General features: G+C 36.9%; 1 protein-coding gene across 2 annotated transcripts in view; it reads right to left on the reverse strand.

Moving 5' to 3' along the window:
- Positions 1-682: 682 nt before the first annotated feature.
- KCNJ3 (potassium inwardly rectifying channel subfamily J member 3) overlaps positions 683-22,289 on the reverse strand; it is a 188,179-nt gene continuing 166,572 nt past the window's right edge. The window contains exon 3 of one of the 2 annotated variants that reach the window (XM_006079316.4): positions 683-3,968. In XM_006079316.4, the coding sequence (XP_006079378.2) occupies positions 3,382-3,968 (587 nt within the window). In that variant the 3' untranslated portion in view covers positions 683-3,381. The remainder of the gene's footprint in view (positions 3,969-22,289) is intronic. The other variant, XM_006079318.4, reaches the window with a different exon arrangement.

Consider the following 22,289-nt stretch of genomic DNA (forward strand, 5'->3'; position numbering starts at 1 on the left):
AATCACACTTTATGGTTGCATCCTATTTCTACAAAGTGTCTCTTGAGTACTGACACAACTAAATACTTTCCAAAGTATTTAATCCCATATATGGATGAATTTAAAACAGCATAAGAATTTTTTCAAAAATAATTAATGATAAAATATTCTAATTTTTATTTTTATTTTTTTAAATATTCTAATTTTTAATTGAATATATATTTACAAAAAGTATCCACATATTCCTGAGAAGGATATTTAAATTGAAGATAGGCATTATCAAAATAATTGTATTTTCATTTACATTTTAATAAATAGAATGAAATATTTTACCATGAAAGAACTATCCATGAAAATACCATTAAAAGGGAGTAGTTTCTATTAAAGTTGAATTATTCAGTTCAATGAATACTATATTTTGCTTTACAATAGTTGCCATATTGGTGGGCTGAAAATTATCTTGACTTAAATTAACTTTTACTCCCTTTGATCTGAGCTCTTACAAATTCCTGAAATGGAAACATCAGAGATTTACCTTTTATTCAGTCAATAAAATACGTAACTTTTCAATGCTAGGAAGACATATCATGTACAGATTAACAAATGTTACAGGAAATAACTTTGTTAAGAAGTCCTCCAGGAAGAAATATATGAAACTGAGATGACTTTGCTTGGAATGCCAGTGTCAAAAAAATCAGCAAAATGAGAAGAAAAAGCAATTCTTTATTTTTATCCAAATATATCAGACTTCATAATATAGTCTCAACAAAAATGTAGAGTCACCATATATCATCCAAACCAAGACATTATAGGAGTGAAAGGGAGTACTATTAATAATTACACAGGTACAACAAGTAAAAACTGGAACTCTCCTGGGTAAACCGGGACCAATGATCAACTTAGTAACAGGAGTTAAACTGCAATTACATGCAGAAATCATACCTTTCCCATATGTATGTGGGAAAGATAAAGGAATAGCATTCACTAAGAAAAATTAATTTGGCAACAATGGTTCTCTCTCATTATTCAGGTTTCTGTTTAAATATCACCCTCTCCCCCTTCCAAAATAATCAATTATTTCACCCAATCATTTTCCACTGGGTTAGTCTGCTTTCCTTCCATTAACTGATATTTTGACTCTGAAATTGTGTTATTTTTATCTCCCCTCCCCCCTCTCCAACTGATATGTGGTGTTTGAATGAGCAATGACCACCTCTGACTTAGTCATATCCAAATCTACAGGAGCTAAAAATGCCTAGAACTTAAAAGACATGCAGAATTTCATTGAATGAATGATTGAATGTATTTGGAGAGTTTATTTTTGGTCCCATTTTCCCCTTGGCACCAAAACCAAACTCAAATTGACTCTCCAAATTAAATTATGGCTTTTTAGTTTTAAGTGGTTGGACTAAATGATCTGTGCAGTTTCTTCCACTGATAACAAATATACTGTGCCCCTCGGGCCCCTTCTCGCTCTGCTACTATTTCATTTCCTGTATCCAGCAAATAAGAAAGTTTGGGGGTAAAGGGTTAGGTCAACCAGGTCTATTCACAGTGGATGGATACCCAAAGTTGATCATTTTGCCAGTAACAATTCCCTGGTATATGTTTGCACCTGCAGAATTTGATTGATACAGAGGTAGCCAGAAGGTATTCATATTATTGTAGTCAATGAGAGAATTGTTGATGTAATAATTTTCCAATATGAAAATCATCACAGGATTGCTAAAAAGGGGGGAAATGGTGGGAGCCCAAACCAGCTATTAAGGATTTACATATTTATAAGGAGAAATAGATTAATTCTGGACAGACTTTAAGTACAACACCCAAAGAAGTTTTATAGGAAAGTCCATGATATTCCAATAAGGAGCACTTATAAATTTTCATTAAAATCTCTACATTCCAAATCTTTATTTCACCTGTGTTCTTTTAAGGAATAGTTTTAATTCCCATTAATGAGTCATAAATATCAGACCTTTGGGTTAAAAAAATAGTACTGCTACACTTATTTTGGTAGGCCAGAGATCCAAGACACCAATAAACTGATTGTTTACTGAAACAAAACAAAGCAAAAAACTCACACGGGTAAAATATCTTCAAGTTATCTGATTTTAAATTCTCTCAGGTATGTACAAAACATTCTGTCTGGATTGAGTGACAGGTATGGGATAAAATAGGTTGCCCAGGTGAGGAAAAAATCTGTCCTGTTATAACAAATGCCACAAACAAGAAAATGGCATAAAATGAGAGACACAATTAGACATACGTAATTTATGCATAAATATCTATCATCTATTTCATTGTGTTGTTTTGTCTACTCAAGGATTAATTATTGGTTTTTAAAATGACAAAAGTTCGAGAAAAAGAGTGAAAAATATTACCAATTCACTCAGCTCGAAACAGGGACCATTCATTATGCAATTTCACACAGATTCCAATATATTCAATATTACTTGGCCACTGACTATTACAATGACTCAGCATTTGTTCAGAGCTCATATTTAAATTAGATCATATACAAAAGAGATTTCCAGACTTTAGTCCAGGAAAGGACCAACTCTCAAAATAAGCAATGTTTATTTTTTCCCCAGTACTGGCAACTTTTAAAAATCATTAGAAATTGTCAGTGTATTAGTATGCTTCAAAAATTACATGTCAAATATATAATGGTTACATTTTTGCAGGGCCATAAGTAGCACATACTTGCGAGACTCCCTCATATAAAGTACAATTGAAAACCTTCCAGGTCCTTAAACAGCAGAAAACATTAAATCAGATTTTAAAATGACAAATAATTTAAGGCTAAAATATTTGGTATTAATAATTAATGCCAGAAGCTTTCCTAGCCTAATAAAGTAAACATGCACAAGAACTACAACTTTGAACAAAACATCACAATTTTATCAGATATATGTCTGTGTGTGTGTGTGTGTATATATGTACATATATATGTGTGTGTATATATAAAACTATGTGTACACACACATATATATAGTTTTATAACCCTGAAAGCTATCAACTCATGTTTGGCTTAATACATATGTTAGAAATATTGTGGATAGTACCACCCCTTTAAATATATATATACATTTTCCATAATATACAATATAAATATACCATATATAAATCATGCCATAAAACTAAATGCAAAATTTGCACATTATTGCATGCTTGATGTGATAATACATGCCCATGATTAAGAACTTCCTTCTGATGTCCTCCCTTTACAACATTTTCTTTCTGTGCAGTAGCAATACTTGAAAAGGAAGGGTTCTAAAATATGCATATATGACTGGGAGAAAAAAATGTACCTTTCAAACTCCTTAGAGAGGATTACCTCATCAGCCAAATATTGGACTATTACTAAATCAAACAATAAATAATGCCTGAAGGGGTGTTTTGTTATGTGAATCTATCAGAGTTCATTTTTCTTAATTTTGCTGGAAGATTCCCTTCCATCCTGGCTGCTCCTCCTGCCATCTTTTGAAGCTTTGGTGGCAAATCAGCCACTGATTGGCTCATGGGATCAGACAACATTTTGGTGGTTTTAGATACCAGTTTTTCTTCTGAGTTGCCAGGTACTGAACTTATTCGTTGAAGTTTCATGGGCAAATCGCCCAAGCTGTAGGCTTTTTCAGAAGTTGTAGAACTCATTCTCAAGAGTTTTTTGGGAAAGTCTTCTCTTCCAGTAATTTTTTGCAGCTTAGATGGAAGTTTGGTACTAATGTCATCAAGTCCATCTAAGCATTCCACAGAGTTATGTCTTTCTTTGCTGTTAGCTATGGCTGGTGCTATTAAAGGAGATGACATAAGGAGCATTTCCTCCTGTTCTTTCACACTGTAAGGTGGGGTGGGGACTTCAAATGTTGCATGGAACTGGGAGTAATCAACTTTAAAGAATCCTTCTTCTAAGGAAATTACAGGGAAAAAACGATGACCCCAGAGAACTTCATCTTCAGTGTATGATGTTCGAGCTTGACAAGTCATCCCTGAAAGCAAAAAGAAAGTCTTTGATAAATTAGGCATAGTAGAAGCACATGTTCAGGCATTTTTCACAAAGGAATTCATTTTGCTTTCTTATTTAAGCTCTGGACTGTTTATCTGAGTAGACTGAATATAGAATATGTTCAAAGTTGTGGTGTTAATAACTTTGATACATATACTTTCTTCCCATAAAAAATGAAGGGTACATTTAGTGTTTATATATGAAGGATAGTACATCAAACCATTACCAATTGTTTATTATCATAAACCAAAAGCAAAAATGGCACAGAACAGTGTCATAACGTATGTCTCTTCTGTAAGGAGGTAAGTGGAAAAAAAAATCACATAGTCATTTTCCATCATTGAAGAAGCAATATGATATATGAAACAAACAAACCTGACTTTGAATCCAAACTTTACGTCTGTGGAAACTTAAGGATATTTAGCTGAGTACAGCTTCCTCTTCTGAAGAGTAAAGCATAAAAAGCAATACCTATCTCCCAGGAATGCTATGAGTACGAAATAAAATCACTCATGTTGTTTAGTCGCTAAGTTGTGTCCAACTCTTTGTGACCCCACGGACTGCAGCATGCCAGGCTTCCTTGCCCTTCTCTATCTCCTGAGTTTTGCTTAAACTCATGTCCATTGAATTGGTAATGCCATCTAACCATTTCATCCTCTGTTACTGCCCTTTCCTCCGGCCTTCAATCTTTCCCAGCATCAGTGCCTTTTCCAGTAATTTGGCTGTTCCCATCAGGTGGCCAAAATATTGGACCTTCAGCTTCAGCATCAATCAGTCCTTCCAATGAATATTCAGAGTTGATTTCCTCTAGGATTGACTGGTTTGATCTCCTGGCAGTCCAAGGGACTCTCAAGAGTCTTCTTGAGCACACTATGAAAGCATTAATTCTTCAGTGCTCAGCTTTCTTTATGGTCCAAATCTCACATCTGTACATGACTACTGGAAAAACCATAGCTTTGATTATATGGAACTTTGTTGGCAAAGTGAGGTCTCTGCTTTTTAATATGCTGTCTAGGTTTATCATAACTTTCCTTCCATGGAGCAAGCATCTTTTAATTTCATGGCTTCAGTCACCATCCACTGTGATTTTGGAACCCAAGAAAATAAAATCTGTCACTGTTTCTACTTTTCCCCACCCATTTGCCATGAAGTGATGCAACTGGATGCCATGATCTTAATATTGTGAATACTGAATTTAAGTCAGCTTTCACTCACATTTTTTCACTAGGTGAGCCCCCAAAGTACTCATACAGAAATGTAAAACGTATCTTATAATGTCTAAAAATGGTTGCCTTTTATAAATGAGAGCATGATAAGCATTCCAAGTATTTGCTAAATGAATAAAAGTTGAAAACATTTCTGTTGCATAATGTAAAGTTACTGTAGTGATTCACATCTTCTGGACCTTTAAGGCCAGAATGAACTTTTGCTCAAGTTTTTGAAACCTATACAATCAGTACTCTAGGCCACTGTGATGTTACAAGTTCTATTCTTGCTATAAAAGCTTTGGAAACTCGATGCTGCATATAAGATGTGAAATGTTGCTATTTGTATATTAATATTATTTTGCTTGGATATCATTTACCTTATGGTACTCTGATTTACTCAGCTCTGTTCTCATAAATCATGTTAAGACTGAGTTACTGTTAAATCAGTCAACTTCAATATTCCTTTGTGAAGATTGGAAATATATGAATAAATTAAAGCCATATATTTCAGTTTTATATTTATCAAAAGGTAAAATTTTCTGTATCATTTGCAAAAGTCATTACTGTCTTCTACCTTTACTATCAGACTTCTATTAAAGGCTATTAAAGTGTAAAATAAAAGATGAATTTTAAAAATGCATCTCTTCAGTAGTTAAGTATAATTTAAACAAGTAATGACAGTCTTTTTTCTTTCATTTCTATTCTTTCTTTGCCACTTTATAAATAATTTCTATTGTGTTTAAGCCTGGAATAGTTTGGATAAAGAGATATTCCTTTTTTCCCCTGACTAGTAATCACACATATAATACTAAGAATGAAGATAAAAGGCATAATTCAAAAATCATATTGAAGAGAAATTAAATCCTTCACTGAAATCCTTCCAAAATCTTATCTTATAATTATTATCAGTTCTGTATGACCAGGAAATCAGTTGTTATGACAAATATATTGGTTTTCTCCAGACAGCTTTTAAAGAAAATTATGTAGAAAATAAATGCCCATCTCAGGCACTATGTGAGGTGCTCTCTCTCCATATTATCTCTAATCATCAATATTATCTTGCTAAGAAAATCTTCTTATGTCCATTTTAAAGATAAGGAATGTAGTTCTCAGAGAGATTAAATCTCTTGCCCTCCTAGTACATAGATCTAGGAAGCTGAAAAGAAAAGATGTCAGTATTATTCTAACTGATGTTTTTGTTGCTGTTTTTACTTTGCCATGATGTCTCTGTTATTTTAGTTAGGAACCTGATTCTAAACAACTTATCAATCTCACCATTATGGTGTATATCTAATAGTGATCCAATATTAGTTTTCATAATCTTTATCATATCAAGAATAGCCCCCAGAAATATTTATTTATTTAAGCTGTGCTGGGTCTTTATTAATATGCAGGTATTCCTCTAGTTGCCATGAGTGGGGGCCACTCTCTGGCTGTGGTGCATGAGTTTCTCATTGCAGCGGCTTCTCTTGTGTGGAGGGCATGCTGTCTTCAGCTGCTGTGGTGTGTGGGCTCAGCAGTTGTGTTTCCCAGGCTCTTGAACACAGGTTCAATAGCTGAGTTGCACAGACTTAGTTGCTCCACGGCATGTGGGATCCTCTAAGACCAGGTATCGAACCCGTGTCTCCTGCACTGGTGGGTGGATTCTTAACCACTGAACCACCAGGGAAGCACTCCCACCTCCAGAAATATGTACAGTGAAAATAACAAAATAGTTTAAAAATGATTTGTACATTTTATAGACATGCACACAGTAAGTAGCATTCTGTATTTTCAAACATGTCTAGCCTCTGACTAAATATTTCATGACAAAAAATTATAGATCATCACTTATTTAAAATGATAAAATATGTATTTCCTGATATATCTACTTGGTTTAATTTCAAGATGTTTAAATATTGAACAAACTACTTAGAAATACAAATACTGATGTTCTTATCCATTAGTATCAATATAGGAATATTAAAGTGAGTTGCTGCTGCTGCTAAGTCGCTTCAGTCGTGTTCGACTCTGTGCGACCCCATAGACGGCAGCCCACCAGGCTCCTCTGTCCCTGGGATTCTCCAGGCAAGAACACTGGAGTGGGCCGCCATTTTCTTCTCCAATGCGTGAAAGTGAAAAGTGAAAGTGAAGTCGCTCAGTCATGTCTGACTCTCTGTGACCCCATGGACTGCAGCCTACCAGGCTCCTCTGTCCATGGGATTTTCCAGGCAATAGTACTGGAGTGAGTGAGTAAATACCTTTTATTTGTTTAGTTTAAAAGTACCCTTTAATTTCTCTTTAAGAGCAATCATTCTCATGAATTCTTTATGAAAAGTTTCCAGTCTGGGGTATTAATTTAAATTAAAGAAAAATGATTATAAATATATACTTATTAAGTGACAGTACTTCCCTTACAACCTCATTTTAATTTTAAAAACACACTACTGAAAATTGATAGTGGATGGGATTATCTGACAGGAGGGCAGATATAACTAACTCGGTATTTACTTTTGTAACATAGACCTGTGTGCTTGTCCTTTGATCACTATAAATGCATGTATATATTAACAGCTGAAGTAAATTCATATCATGAACTTTGTTCGATTATTTCTAACAATAGAGTACATACTGAAACAAAATTTGATTCCTATCACCATCTAAGCCCATATTTAGTGACCCTTTTTTAACATTAGGAAAGGTCTATGAAATTAAAAAAATCAAAATTCTGTCTCCATTACTTATTATAATATACAGCATTGCTGATCCTCAATGCCTACCCTGAGTTGTTTATTATGAAGTTATCAGAAATCATAGAGAGAAACTTAAGTGGAAGAAAAAAAATAGGGAAATAAAATCTTGTAAAGATCTCACTTTGAGGAAACAGGACTGATAACTGAGGTGATGTGACATCTACAATGGAAACAGGTATTTCAATTTCAGATATGTTTGCATAAAAATACCTGTAAGCTTTGTTACTAAAATGCCGGTGGTTAATTCTGACTGAAAAAAAAAACGGTTGTAATTTTATTCTACTATATGAAGTTGACTTTACTTCCTTCCATAGCGAACTAATACTTGTGAGGCAACATCTTTATCTAATTGAAAAATATATAAATTTGGCTTCCTAATACACTACTAAACAGCTTGTAGAAATCACTCAAAGCTCTCTGAGCTTCAGTTTACTCTTCTATGTAGTAAGGATAACAGTATCCTCTGAGCTATTGAGAGTTTGAGATAAGTGAAGTGTCTAAAACAGTGCTTGGTATTAGACATTGCTCCATCGTAACTATTTTTTTTAAATCATTCTGTGGGTGATCCTTTGTATTTATGTTTTTCCTAGACATTAGTGATAAATCATTATTATAACTGGACAATTTTCACATATTAGTAATTTGTCCCATATTAATAATATTGAACAGAGAAGGCAATGGCACCCCACTCCAGTACTCTTGCCTGGAAAATCCCATGGACAGAGGAGCCTGGTAGGCTGCAGTCCAGGGGGTCATGAAGAGTCAGACAAGACTGAGTGAATTCACTTTCACTTTTCAGTTTCATGCATTGGAGAAGGAAATGGCAACCCACTCCAGTGTTCTTGCCTGGAGAAACCCAGGGACAGGGGAGCCTGGTGGGCTGCCGTATATGCGGTGGCACAAAGTCGGACACGACTGAAGCGACCTAGCAGCAGCAGTAATATAGGAAATTTACTTAAAAATTGCTAGGCATCACACAGCAATTTTCTTTTGAAATGGCAAATTAAATATCTGAAATATTTAAAATGCAGAAAAAGATATGTTACTCATCTTCCCAATTTTTAGGGTTTCTCAACATTTTCCACCTAATTATCTAGAATAGCAGAGGAGACTAAAAGTGAAAGCTTGCAGTATACTAAAAACGCCTTGACAAGGTAACTGACTACAATCCACTATAAACTTTGGTAATGAAGGACATTTGCCAGCACTTTAACCTTTGTTTGTTCTTCTTCTCTTCCTTGGCGGGTCATGGTGGAAAGGTCTGACAGACTGTTGTCCACTAGAGAAGGGAATGGCAAACCACTTCAGTATTCTTGCCTTGAGAACCCCATGAACAGTATGAAAAGGCAAAAAGATAGGTTACTGAAAGAAGAACTCCCCAGGTCAGTAGGTGCCCAATATGCTACTGGAGATCAGTGGAGAAATAACTCCAGAAAGAATGAAGGGATGGAGCCAAAGCAAAATCAATACCCCGTTGTGGATGTGACTGGTGATAGAAGCAAGGTCCAATACTGTAAACAGCAATATTGCATAGGAACCTGGAATGTCAGGTCCATGAATCAAGACAAATTGGAAGTAGTCAAAACAGGAGATGGCAAGAGTGAACGTCGACATTCTAGGAATCAGCGAACTAAAATGAACTGGAATGGGTGAATTTAACTCAGATGAGCATTATATCTACTACTGAGGGCAGGAATCCCTCAGAAGAAATGGAGTAGCCATCATGGTCAACAAGAGTCCAAAATGCAGTACAGATGCAACTCAAAAATGACAGAATGATCTCTGTTCATTTCCAAGGCAAACCATTCAATATCACAGTAATCTAAGCCTATGCCCCAACCAGTAACACTGAAGAAGCTGAAGTTGAACAATTCTATAAAGACCTACAAGAACTTTTAGAATTAACACGAAAAAAAGAGGTCCTTTTCATTATAGGGGACTAGAATGCAAAAGTAGGAAGTCAAGAAACACCTGGAGTAACAGGCAAATTTGGCCTTGGAATACGGAATGAAGCAGGGCAAAGACTAGTAGAGTTTTGCCAAGAGAACGCACTGGTCATAGCAAACACCCTCTTCCAACAACACAAGAGAAGACTATACACATGGACATCACCAGATGGTCAACACCAAAATCAGATTGATTATATTCTTTGCAGCCAAAGATGGAGAAGCTCTATACAGTCAGCAAAAACAAGACTGGGAGCTGACTGAGGCTCAGAACAGTAACTCCTTATTGCCAAATCCAGACTTCAATTGAAGAAAGTAGGGAAAACCACTAGACCATTCAGGTATGATCTAAATCAAATCCCTTATGATTATACAGTGGAAGTAAGAAATAGATTTAAGGGACTAGATCTGATAGACAGAGTGCCTGATTAAATATGGATGGAGGTTCATAACATTGTACAGGAGACAGGGATCAAGACCATCCCCATGGAAAAGAAATGCAAAAAAGCAAAATGGCTGTCTGAGGAGGCCTTACAAATAGCTGTGAAAAGAAGAGAAGTGAAAAGCAAAGGAGAAAAGGAAAGATATAAGCATCTGAATGCAGAGTTCCAAAGAATAGCAAGAAGAGATAAGAAAGCCTTCTTCAGCGATCAATGCAAAGAAATAGAGGAAAACAACAGAATGGGAAAGACTAGAGATCTCTTCAAGAAAATTAGAGATACCAAGAGAACATTTCATGTAAAGATGGGCTCGATAAAGGACAGAAATGGTATGGACCCAACAGAAGCAGAAGATATTAAGAAGAGGTGGCAAGAATACAAAGAAGACCTATACAAAAAAGATCTTCACAACCAAGATAATCACGATGGTGTGATCACTCACCTAGAGCCAGACATCCCGGAATGTGAAGTCAAGTGGGCCACAGAAAGCATCACTACGAACAAAGCTAGTGGAGGTGATGGAATTCCAGTTGAGCTATTTCAAATCCTGAAAGATGATGCTGTGAAAGTGCTGCACTCAATATGCCAGCAAATTTGGAAAACTCAGCAGTGGCCACAGGACTGGAAAAGGTCAGTTTTCATTCCAATCCCAAAGAAAGGCAATGCCAAAGCATGCTCAAACTACTGCACAATTGCACTCATCTCACATGCTAGTAAAGTAATGCTCAAAATTCTCCAAGCCAGGCTTCAGCAACATGTCAACCATGAACTTCTAGATGTTCAAGCTGGTTTTAGAAAAGGCAGAGGAACCAGAGATCAAATTGCCATCATTCACTGGATCATCAAAAAAGCAACAGAGTTCCAGGAAAATATCTATTTCTGCTTTATCGACTATGCCAAAGCCTTTGACTGTGTGGATCACAATAAATTGTGGAAAATTCTGAAAGAGATGGGAATACCAGACCATCTGACCTGCCTCTTGAGAAATCTATATGCAGGTCAAGAAGCAACAGTCAGAACTGTACATGGAACAATAGACTGGTTCCAAATCAGGAAAGGAGTACATCAAGGCTGTATATTGTCACCCTGCTTATTTAACTTATATGCAGAGTACATCATGAGAAATGCTGGGCTGGAAGAAACACAAGCTGGACTCAAGTTTGCCAGGAGAAATATCAGTAACCTCAGGTATGCAGATGACACCACCCTTATGGCAGAAAGTGAAGAGTAACTAAAAAGCCTCTTGATCGAAGTGAAAGAGGAGAGTTAGAAAGTTGACTGAAAGCTCAACATTCAGAAAATGAAGATCATGGCATCTGGTCCCATCACTTCATGGGAAATAGATGGGGAAACAGTGGAAACAGTGTCAGACTTCTTTATTTTTTGGGCTCCAAATTCACTGCAGATGGTGATTGAAGCCATGAAATTTAAAGACGCTTACTCCTTGGAAGGAAAGTTATGACCAACCTAGATAGCATATTCAAAAGCGGAGACATTACTTTGCCAACAAAGGTCCGTCTAGTCAAGGCTATGGTTTTTCCTGTGGTCATGTATGGATGTGACAGTTGGACAGTAAAGAAAGCTGAGCACCGAAGAATTGATGCTTTTGAACTGTGATGTTGGAGAAGACTCTTGAGAGTCCCTTGGACTGCAGGAGATCCAACCAGTCCATTCTGAAGGAGATCAGCCCTGGGATTTCTTTGGAGGGAATGATGCTGAAGCTGAAACTCCAGTACTTGGGCCACCTCATGTGAAGAGTTGACTCATTGGAAAAGACTCTGATGCTGGGAGGGATTGGGGGCAGGAGGAGAAGGGGACGACAGAGGATGAGATGTCTGGATGGCATCACCTCCTCAATGGACGTGTCTGTGTGAACTCCGGGAGTTGGTGATGGACAGGGAGGCCTGGCGTGCCTGTGATTCATGGTGTGGCAAAGAGTCGGACATGACTGAGAGACTGAACTGACTGACACAAATATCAGAAATTTCCAATTCAACAACATCATTTTTTAAAAATCTGGTTTCACCTCAGAATATTAATGTAAAATCAACATCTGGATAATGACATTATAAACTGAATAACAGGAAAATGTCTATGATGGTCAGTCTGCAGTTTAGACAATGTGCTAAGACATAATTGATAAACTACTTCTTTTTACAATTATCCCAAATAAGTTAATACCCAAAACAGTGTTGAAAAAAAATAGAATACAGAATCCAAGAGATGATTTAATGTAAACATAACTATGTTTTCTAAGAATATATATATATCATAGTATTCCTCCTTCTTGAATGCTTTAACTTATGATATTCCTGCTCCCAGCCAAATTATTTAAAAATAATCCATGCTTGGAATCGTAATTACAAATGCCATTTGAATCAAAATAAATGCAGGTGAAAAGATACTATCTGATTGCGCCTCTTAACTTGCAATGCAACTGTTTGCATGTTTTAACCAGATTCCAGACTTGAACAAATGTGATGAAAATCAACACGAGCTCATCTCTGTGGAAACTGGCAAAGCAACAGATGCTGCTTTAACTGGAAATAGCTGGGACTTTTGAATCCTGAGATGAAAAACATTTTGTGAAAAAATGACTTATCTGTTCATTGATTCATGGACAAAGAAACTATATATTATTTTTAAATTTATTCCAAAGTCAGTGTTTTAACTTAAAATGATAGAGGCAATGTAGTCTAATCTTTTTATTTTTTACTTTTCTTTTTCCTGATTCTGCCTTTATATCACTAAGTTCATTTCCTTAAGTAAATTGAATGTTCATTCAGATAAGAAGTATGAAAAATGGTAAAGTGAGTTGTTACCTGATAAGTCTTTAATTAAACTATCAGAATATCTCTAAGTTAGCTGTCCTCTGTGGCTTCTTCTGGCCAGAGGTGATGCATACGTCACCTACATGCAGTGAGTATGTGATAGTTAAATACAGTATTACCACAGTCTAAGGTGAGTGGGTGCTGTGATGCAAAATTATCAAATAATCAATAACTTCTGCACAGTGGAAGCTTAACCTAAACCTTACTCAATATAGAAGCTTGATGAGAGAAAGAGGGGTGGAGGGTTAGAAATTCTTCAGTAATGGTGGTTGTCACTGTGTTTTATCATGTGTGAAATAAAAAGAAAGACAAAAGCAGAACTCCTTTAAATAAGCCATGACATACTAATAATAATAAATAACATTGCTATAAGGCTTACTGTGTGTCAAATATCATTCTAAGCGCTTTTCAGAATCTTCACAACTCCTTAAAGAAAGTGTGTGAACCTAAGCTCTACCACTAATTAATGTATGATTTTTTAAAAAATCTACTAAATCTCTTAAACTTAAATTTCATCATCTGTAAAATTAAAGACACTTGCTCCTTGGAAGAAAAGCTCTGACCAACCTAGACAGTGTAATAAAACCAGAGACATTACCTTGCTGACAAAGGTCCATATAGTCAAAGCTTTGGTTTTTCCAGTAGTCATGTATGGATGTGAGAGTTGGACAAAGGAAGGCTGAGTGCCAAAGAATTGATGCTTTTGAACTGTAGTGTTGGAGAAGACTCTTGAGAGTCCTTTGGACTGCAAGGAGATCAAACCAGTCAATCCTAAAGGAAATCAACCCTGAATATTCACTGGAAGGACTGATGCTGAAGCTCCAACACTTTGGCCATCTGATGTGAAGAGCCAGCTCATTAGAAAAGACCATGATGCTGCTGGGAAAGACTGAAGGCTAGAGGAGAAGGGGATGACAGAGGACGAGATGGTTGGACAGCATCACTGACTCAATGGACATGAGTTTGAGCAAGCTCTGGGAGATGATGAAGGACAGGGAAGCCTGGCGTCCTGCAGTCCATGGGGTTGCAACAACTGAGTGACTGAACAAATGATTGCACCTGAATATTCTAAGAATTAAATGAAATTAATTAATAGATATATGTAATTAAGTTATATTTATGTAACTTACATGTATAATTAAATTATATATATAATTATATATATATAGCTTGTGCAATAAAAATTTGTCACTTTCATCCAGAAGACTTATAGGCTATCAGATCAGATCAGATCAGATCAGATCTGTCGCTCAGTCGTGTCCGACTCTTTGCGACCCCATGAATCGCAGCATGCCAGGCCTCGCTGTCCATCACCAACTCCTGGAGTTCACTGAGACTCACGTCCATCGAGTCAGTGATGCCATCCAGCCATCTCATCCTCTGTCGTCCCCTTCTCCTCCTGCCCCCAATCCCTCCCAGCATTAGAGTCTTTTCCCATGAGTCAACTCTTCGCATGAGGTGGCCAAAGTACTGGAGTTTCAGCTTTAGCATCATTCCTTCCAAAGAAATCCCAGGGCTGATCTCCTTCAGAATGGACTGGTTGGATCTCCTTGCAGTCAGTCCAAGGGACTCTCAAGAGTCTTCTCCAACACCAGAGTTCAAAAGCATCAATTCTTCGGCGCTCAGCCTTCTTCACAGTCCAACTGTCACATCCATACATGACCACAGGAAAAACCATAGCCTTGACTAGCAAACCTTATACATTTATACACACACAGCTGAAATATTTAGCCAAGTTAATCTTTTTGTTTCTTAATTCTATCCTCTTTGTCTATTTTTTTCTTTAAATTGGCAGTGGTTTTTATAACTGAGTTGACTAATAGCTTAGCATGCATGTCATGTGCTATGAAAGTGAAGTGAAAGTTGCTCAGTCATGTCTGACTCTTTGTGATCCCATGGATTATACAGTCCATGGAATTTTCCAGGCCAGAATACTGGAGTGGGGAGCCTTTCCTTTCTCCAGAGTATCTTCCCAACCCAGGGATCCAATCCAGGTTTCCCACATTAAAGGCGGATTCTTTACCAGCTGAGGCACCAGGGAAGCCCAAGAATACTGGAGTGGGTAGCCTATCCCTTCTCCAGCTGATCTTCCCAACCCAGGAATCAAACTGGGGTCTCCTGCACTGCAGGTGGATTCTTTACCAACTGAGCTATCAGGGAAGCCCATGTGCTATATCACAAAGTAATTTCCTAGTCTGCCCTATGCACTGCTCTGACGATTATTGAATAAGGTCTGTAGCTGTGCCATTCCTAAAGTACTTCCAAAATTTCACCCATCACCCAAGATGTAACAACTGTAAAGCTCACTTGGCATTCTCTGCATTCTCCCTATTGTGTTGCACTAAGCTGAACTCTGAAGGATAAAGGCTCTGGGGAAGCATATGATGTTTGGGGCTTTATCTTGTTTACAAAACATAAAGACCTTGTGTACACTGCTACTCAATAATACTAAGGTCATGGCATCAGGCTCCTCTGTGATATATGTTGCAAAGTTCCTAAGAATACATGAGTGGCTTCCAGAATCTGCAGTTTTCAAAAATATGGATGTCTTTAAAGCTCAGCATATTTTGATCAGACAGACTTTGGTAAGATGTTTCTGGCATACATTCAACCAAATATTATCCTCTATTATTTACAAGCACTTGGTCTTACAATGTGCTCACAGACATCAAATTGCTATTACTGCCTAAGTTAGGTCTGCTAACTGCTAAGTCGCTTCAGTAGTGTCCGACTCTGTGCGACTCCATAGACGGCAGCCCACCAGGCTCCCTCGTCCCTGGGATTCTCCAGGCAAGAACACTGGAGTGGGCTGCCATTTCCTTCTCCAATGCAGGAAAGGGAAAAGTGAAAGTGAAGTCGCTGAGTCTTGTCCGACTCTTAGCGACCCCATGGACTGCGGCCCACCAGGCTCCTCCATCCATGGGATTCTCCATGCAAGAGTACTGGAGTGGGGTGCCATTGCCTTCTCCAAGTTAGGTCAAAGTCTGATAATTAAATAAATAAATAAAAACAAGAATAAAAAACAATTATACTTGTTAGAGAATAAAGTGTAAATAGGACATTTAGCAATAAATGTTTCAAATGAATTACTTTAGATTTCTAAGTTCCCAGAAGAACAAAAGAAAATAAAATACATTTTTATCCAATTCCAACAGAACAAAATGTTAGTTTCCCAGAAAGGAATATAAGTGCAGGTCCTAAGGGTCAATGGCAGATGGAATATATGATGCAGAATGCATTATCATACTGATGAAAATATAGTTAAGAGAATCAGGGTAATATTAAGTAAAAGGACAGGGGTCTAGAATATAAACAATACTGTTGCTGTTTTAACCACTCATTAGTAAGGCCTTGCGGAGAAGGCAATGGATTTCCTACTTCAGTACTCTTGCCTGGAAAATCCCATGGATGGCGGAGCCTGGAAGCCTACAGTCAATGGGGTCGCTGAGGGTCAGACACGACTAAGTGACTTCACTTCCACTTTTCACTTTGATGCATTGGAGAAAGAAATGGCAACCCACTCCAGTGTTCTTGCCTGGAGAATCCCAGGGGTGGGGGAGCCTGGTGGGCTGCCATCTATGGGGTCGCACAGAGTCGGACACAACTGAAGTGACTTAGAAGCAGCAGTAGCAGTAAGGCCTTGGGCATACTATTTTAAGGATCTGAATTTTGATTACTAAAGAGAAAACAGTAATGAGGGATAATAATATATCAAGGATAATAACATAATATTTATAAGGCTATTATGATTATAAGATGTTATCTAGCTCATGGGTTTACCATATATCTGATAAATAATAAAGGTTCAATAATTGGTAGCTACTATCAAGTATTATTATTATTATTAGTGTTCAAACTAGATAAAGGATCATTTTATTTCAATTCTTTAGTGAACATTTCCTTAGAATCAACTCAAGGTAAATGAAATAATTTTCATCTTGTTTCTATTAATCTGATATATTCCAAGTTGTTTATATTTATCTAGAGTATGAGGGAAGATCTATTACTGCATACATAATAAAGTGAGTCAAGTCTAGCACAGTTAACCTGGACTGCCCTGCACAAATGTGACTAACTTTACAGCAGCAACTATTCCCTTCAAAATACAATTAAATTCTCTACTTTGTTGACAAGGCACTATCTTCAGCTCTCCACACTCACTTCATATAGAAGCACTGCAGATTTTAAAGGATATATTTTCAAATGATTATCATTCCCTTAACTAACTGGAAATGTTCAATTCTTGCATATCTTTTTCTATTTTTCCTTCAGGGCATCTATTAAAAATTATTTCTTGCATTGACAACTATAGAATCAAAGCTACCTAAATCCATTCATGCTGTTGTTTTCTCCTGTTAAGATATGATTTTTAGCTTCTGAAATATCTTAATAGTATAGGTATAATGTAACCTAATTACTGTTAGGAATATAACAATGTATAGGAAAATACCCTATATTATTAGACTGAAATCATAAAAGATACTTTTCAAAGGGAAAAATGTAGTAGATTTTTAGCTTAAAGAAAACAGAATATCTTTCATATAATGCTGGAAGAAATAGAGGGAAACAGTAGAATGGGAAAGACTAGAGATTTATTCAAGAAAATTAGAGATACCAAGAGAACATTTCATGCAAAGATGGGCTCAATAAAGGACACAAATGGTACGGACCTAACAGAGGCATAATATATTAATTAAATGTGGTAAGAATACACAGAGGAATTATACAAAAAAAGATCTTAATGACCCAGATGACAACAATGGTATGGCCATTCACCTAGAGCCAGACATCCTGGAATGTGAAGTCAAGTGGGTCTTAGAAGCATCAGCAGTAACAAAGCTAATAAAGGTGATGGAAATCCAGTGAAACTATTTAAAATCCTACAAGATGATGCTGTGAAAGTGCTGCACTCAATAGGCCAGCAAATTTGGAAAACTCAGCAGTGGCCACAGGACTGGAAAAGGTCAGTGTTCATTCCAATCCCAAAGGAAGACAATGCCAAAGAATGTTCAAACTACCACACAATTGCACACATCTCACAAGCTAGCAAAGTAATGCTCAAAATTCTCCAAGCTAGGCTTCAACAGTAGGTGAACTGTGAACTTCCAGATGTTCAAGCTGAATTTAGAAAAGGCAGAGGAACTAGAGACCAAATTGCCAACATCCACTGGATCACAGAAAAAGAAAGATAATTCTAGAAAAACATTTACTTCTGCTTTATTGACTATGCTAAAGCCTTTGACTCTGTGGATCATAAAAAACCTGGAAAATTCTGAAAGAGATGAGAATACCAGACCACCTGACCTGCCTCCTGAGATATCTGCATGCAACTCAAGAAGCAACAGTTAGAACTGGACATGGAATAACGAACTGTTTCAAAATTAGGAAAGGAGTACGTCAAGGCTGTATATTGTCACCCTGCTTATTTAACTTATATGCAGAGTACATCATGAGAAATACCAGGCTGGATGAAGAACAAGATGGAATGAAGACTACTGGGAGAAATATCAATAACCTCAGATATGCAGATGACACCACCCTTATGGGAGAAAGTGAAGAGGAACTAAAGAGTCTCTTGATGAAAGTGAAAGAAGAGAGTGAAAAGTTGGCTTAAAACTCAACATTAAAAAAACAAAGATCATGACATCCAGTCCTATCAGTTCAGTGCAGTTCAGTCACTCAGTCGTGTCCAATTTTTTGCGACTCCATGGATTGCAGGAAGCCAGGCCTCCCTGTCCATGGCCAACTCCCGGAGTTTACACAAACTCATGTCCATTGAGTCAGTCATGCCATCCAACAATCTCATCCTCTGTCGTCCCCTTCTCCTGTCCCCAATCCCTCCCAGCATCAGGGTCTTTTCCAATGAGTCAGTTGTTCGTATCACGTGGCCAAAGTATTGGAGTTTCAGCTTCAGCATCAGTCCTTCCAATGAATATTCAGGACTGATTTCCTTCAGGATGGACTGGTTGGATCTCCTTGCAGTCCCATCACTTCATGGCAAATAGATGAGGAAACAATGGAAACAGTAAGAGACTTTCTATTGGGGGGCTCGAAAATCACTGCAGATGGTGACTGCAGCCTTGAAATTAAAAAAAAAAACTCTTGATCCTTGGAAGAAAAGCTATCACCAACCTAGACAGCATATTGTAAAGCAGAGACATTACTTGGCCGAAAAATGTCCGTCTAGTCAAAGCTATGGTTTTTCCAGTAGTCGTGTATGGATGTGAGAGTTGGACTATAAAGGAAGCTGAGTATCAAAGAATTGATGCTTTTGAACTGTGGTGTTGAGGAAGACTCTTGAGAGTCCCTTGGACTGCAAGGAGATCCAACCAGTCCATCCTAAAGGAGATCAGTCCTGGTTGTTCATTGGAATATCTGAAGTTGAAGGTGAAACTCCAATCCTTTGGCCCCCTGATGTGAAGAGCTGACTCATTTGAGAAGACCCTGATGCTGGGAAAGATTGAGGGCAGGATGAGAAGGGGAAGACAGAGGATGAGATGGTTGGATGGCATCACCAACTCAATGGACATGAGTTTGGGTGGGCTCCAGGAGTTGGTGTTGGACAGCAAGGCCTGGTGTGCTGCAGCTCACGTGGTCACAAAGAGTCAGACACGACTGAGCGACTGAACTGAACTGAACTTGAAGTTCAGATCAAATGTCATTAATTCTATGGAGTCTTTCGTAATAGGATTTTTCTACTTTAATTTACTATGTTTTAAATGTGTCTTATTTTCATGTTCATATGCACATATACACACATTCACATTCTTTGACAAGCAAGTATATTAAATATCTCAATTACACACACACACACACACACACGTATATATATACATATTGATCAATGATAATGTTTAACATTTATTTGTTAAATATCTCCTTTCTGCCACGCACTCTTCTAGGTGCTGAATTACAAGGTGTTATGGCAATGGGATGAAAGATCAACACTCTCAAGCTCCATGTTTAAACCCAAGCTTTTGGGTACTTCCCTGGTAGTCCAATGGTTATGACCCTGCTCATCCACTGCAGAGGGCACAGGTTTGATTCCTGGATGGTGAACAGGGATCCCATATGCCACAGAGTACAGCCAGAAAAATTTAAAACATAAATAAAAATAAAAGCAATTGTTTCTTAGGATGCAGTGGAATACTACATTTACATTTTCAATTAAAAATAAAATAAAAAATAAACCTAGTCTGAAAAATGGCTAGTAGTCTACCACAAAGTTCACACCCACTACGTGAAAAAAAACACATCTGGGGTGAGGACAGACTTGTGCACACATTCAGCTATGTAAGGGCACAACCAATTGTACCTGAATTTAGGATACAGTTCCTTTTTATGCAGTGATAAGTAATGGAGAAAACGCATATTTGATCCATATTTACTATGTACCTTATACTGTATACACTCCCCTGGTGGCTCAGAGGGTAAAGCGTCTGCCTGCAATGCAGGAGACCTGGGTTCAATCCCTGGGTCAGGAAGATCCCCTGGAGAAGGAAATGGCAACCCACTCCAGTATTCTTGCCTGGAGAATTCTGTGGACAGAGGAGCCTGGTAGGCTACAGCCCACGGGGTCACAAAGAGCCAGACACGACTGAGCAACTTCACTTCTTCCTTTTTGTTCATTCATTATGTTTACAGATAAATATTAGAGTAAGCTTCTTAAGAGAACTCTTTATCAACATAACATTGCTAGTATCCAACACTGTGCCTGTATTGGATGCTTAATGCTTTCTTGGGAAGAGACAGTGAAAGGAATAGAGGAAAGGGACGAATGGGAAGGCTAAAACGGCAGTGCAAGAAAAGTCAACTTTTTGAATGAACAGAGTTCCCATACACAGGGGTAATTTATTCACCACCAGGAGATACTGTAGTCAACAAAATGGAAGGGATATAACTGCAATATAGATACAGATAATATGACAATATTGATTACTTTCTATGCTTTTAAGGTGATGATCTATTAATTACTTCAACACATGAACTCAAAAATTAACTTTGAAACAACTATATTAAGAGCTTCTTATTTTGAGTAGTAAAGTAGGAAAGGGAAAATCTTAAAATATATTATATATAATCACTATGTAGAATATGAATGATTCTTGCACATAGAAGCGAGACATACTTGCTAATAAATCATATTCAATGATAAGCAGTCATTTTTGTGAAAATTATACACTGATAGATGTACAACTAGATACATCTAGTAGAGGTTAGATTTATCTGCATGTAACCATTAAGTATTTTGATAATTACTTGAATATTTTGATACACTTGAATATGTGACCTCTAGTTATAGCTAAAGTTTTGAGGAAACTACCCATTATGCAACTATAATTGATCACCTTAGAAAATGGAGACAATCCATTTTTATCGGATATTTGAAAACTTATTTTCCCTTTAATTCATGAGGTTGATTTTTTATATAAGTTGCTATATCTTTTTGCATCACAAACTATGGCTATTTTTTTAACATCTTCTTTGGCAGAAATTCAAATACATTTTGTTTGCTTGCAGGCTTAGAACAGAGCCTGAATAAATATTTGCAATTCAGCGGTTGTGCTGGTTCTACGCTTTGCAGTAAAAGGTCAGAGAATTTTGCTTCTAATTTTGTTGTTGTTATTTACAAAGTCTAAATGAAAAAAAAAGTCCCTAAAATTTTATGAGAACTATTACAGAGTAGCTTTTATTTTAGGAGTGAAAAACACATTGCAGTAATAATCACAAATATATGATATTTTATAGGAAAATGATTGGTTTGAACACATATACACAAGTCTTTTGAAATAATCTATCTTCCATGACATAAACAAATATTTAAAAGTCAAACTATTAAAGGTTTCCTTAAACTACATTGTTTCTCATCTCCATGAATCACTTTAAATTATTTGAATTTAAAAAAATAAAATCACTTCAAGTAAAAAATTATATATAAAAATGCTAAGGCAAATAACATATGAGATGTGAATAGTAACTTCCTTAAATTGACATTTTCAGAAGAAGCCAAACTCTGTAGCTTTATGCTAAAATACAGCTCAACTCCTAAGGTACCCTAAATTTTTTCCCATGTTTTAAGTAAAAAATGATCTCTCTACAGCATTTTGTTAATGAAGGGAACCAAGATATAGAGGAAAAAGTGGTGAC

Source organism: Bubalus bubalis, chromosome 2 (assembly GCF_019923935.1).
Source record: "Bubalus bubalis isolate 160015118507 breed Murrah chromosome 2, NDDB_SH_1, whole genome shotgun sequence".
Lineage (NCBI taxonomy): Eukaryota > Metazoa > Chordata > Mammalia > Artiodactyla > Bovidae > Bubalus > Bubalus bubalis.